Raw genomic sequence first — 1,531 nt, 5'->3', positions numbered from 1 at the left:
GGGGACACAAGAAAATAATTGGAAATAATCTAAAGACAGTGGACACAAGTTCCATGTGTGAAAGAGGCTTTTAGTAGCAGTACTCTAATATAGATAGTAGTAGTATAATGAGTATTACCGAGGAACTGCTGCCTCTCGGCGCGTCTCTTGAGCGCAGCCCTCAGGAGGTCAGAGGTCACGTCGGGCAGCTCTGCAGCCTCTCTGTACGTGTTGATGGCTTTCTGCAGCAGGTCATTACTGCGCTGCTTCTCCGCAAGGTAGTCCTCGGCCTGCAGAAACACATCAGTTTAACGCAGCGTCAGAACACAATGGTGTCAGAATGTGCAGGTATTTTATGATTTGTATTTAAACAAGAATGCTTTTTCGTTTAAGTCGCTTTTATTCGCCATACTTCAAGCTTACGACACCTCAAAGCATCTAATTTAAGAGATTTGAGCAACCTGGCAGTCAACATTTGTTATTCTTTGTGTCCTCCTTAAGTTGTAAGAAATACGATTATAATGAGGCAATACATCAATAGAGTGAAAAAAACTATAATTCTGTAATTTATTATATTTCCCATGAGCTTATACGAAAATAAAACGAGAATTTGGTCATATTTGAATAAAAATGTGTTTGTTTTGTTTTGTCTGTCTTGTCTTGTCTTGTCTTGTCTTGTCTTGTCATAGACATGGAAAAAGGCACTGCTAAATATATTTAGTTTGAATACACATTTACCGTGCAGTACAAGCTCCCTGTATTGCAGTATTGCAGTACTGTACCTGAGCCTTGCCGTAGCGGGAGCGGGGGCTCTGAGGATGCTTCTGCACCAGAGCCTCAAACGCTTTCAGCGCCTCATCCAGTTTCCCCTTATGGAAACAGAACAAATAAATGCATCAATTATAAACTTTATTATGCTTGAATTTAGCACCATTTTTTTTACGTTGGTGGATTTGTAGGTGAGAATCTGTGTCAGGTCTGTACCTTCTTCCGAAGTTTTTCTGCAGCGTCGATTTCTGCTTTAATGGTTTTATCAAACTTATTAAATAACTTTGGTTTCTTCTTTGCTAGATGTGAGAGTATGGAAGAACAAACAATAAAAAAAAAAGAGCATCAGTGGAATCAAATGCAAGGCATAACTTTGCATTGTTCATGTGTTTGATTAAAATCAGTTTTTACCTTTTTCTTTGAGCTTCTCCTCGGCCTGTTTCTCTGTTGGTTCTTAAAAACAGCAAAAGAGACACTTTAACATTTAATGCCCACCATGTTCAGGAATTTAGTATTTTCACACTATACGATTATTATTTTTACTGAGTGAAGGATCTGAATACTTAGTACAACACTGAGTATAAAGTGTAGTTTATAAACTTTGATAATTATGGATAGTGAAGCTGTCATCTTACTGCTGGCCACTAGATGGTGGCTTTCTACTGCTGAGTGTGAGTGAGTGAGTGAGTGAGTGAGTGAGTGAGTGAGTGAGTGAGTGAGTGAGTGAGTGAGTGAGTGAGTGAGTGAGTGAGTGAGTGAGTGAGTGTGTGTGTGGTGCGTGCGT

General features: G+C 39.5%; 1 protein-coding gene across 1 annotated transcript; it reads right to left on the bottom strand.

The window, feature by feature from the left end:
• Positions 1–118: 118 nt before the first annotated feature.
• On the bottom strand, positions 119–1,200 carry LOC104947858 (aspartyl/asparaginyl beta-hydroxylase-like; the record flags this gene model as incomplete). The annotated part of the gene is made up of 4 exons (XM_010773972.1): positions 119–269; positions 762–848; positions 964–1,046; positions 1,159–1,200. Coding segments are annotated over 4 exons (363 nt in total), but the record flags the coding sequence as incomplete, so codon positions are not given.
• Between the last annotated feature and the right edge of the window lie 331 nt (positions 1,201–1,531).

The sequence above is a fragment of the Notothenia coriiceps genome, unplaced genomic scaffold (genome assembly GCF_000735185.1).
Source record: "Notothenia coriiceps isolate Sejong01 unplaced genomic scaffold, NC01 NC01_scaffold00013232, whole genome shotgun sequence".
In the NCBI taxonomy this organism is placed as follows: domain Eukaryota; kingdom Metazoa; phylum Chordata; class Actinopteri; order Perciformes; family Nototheniidae; genus Notothenia; species Notothenia coriiceps.
Note: the sequence above shows the minus strand (reverse complement) of the source record. Positions and strands in the feature narration are given on the sequence as shown.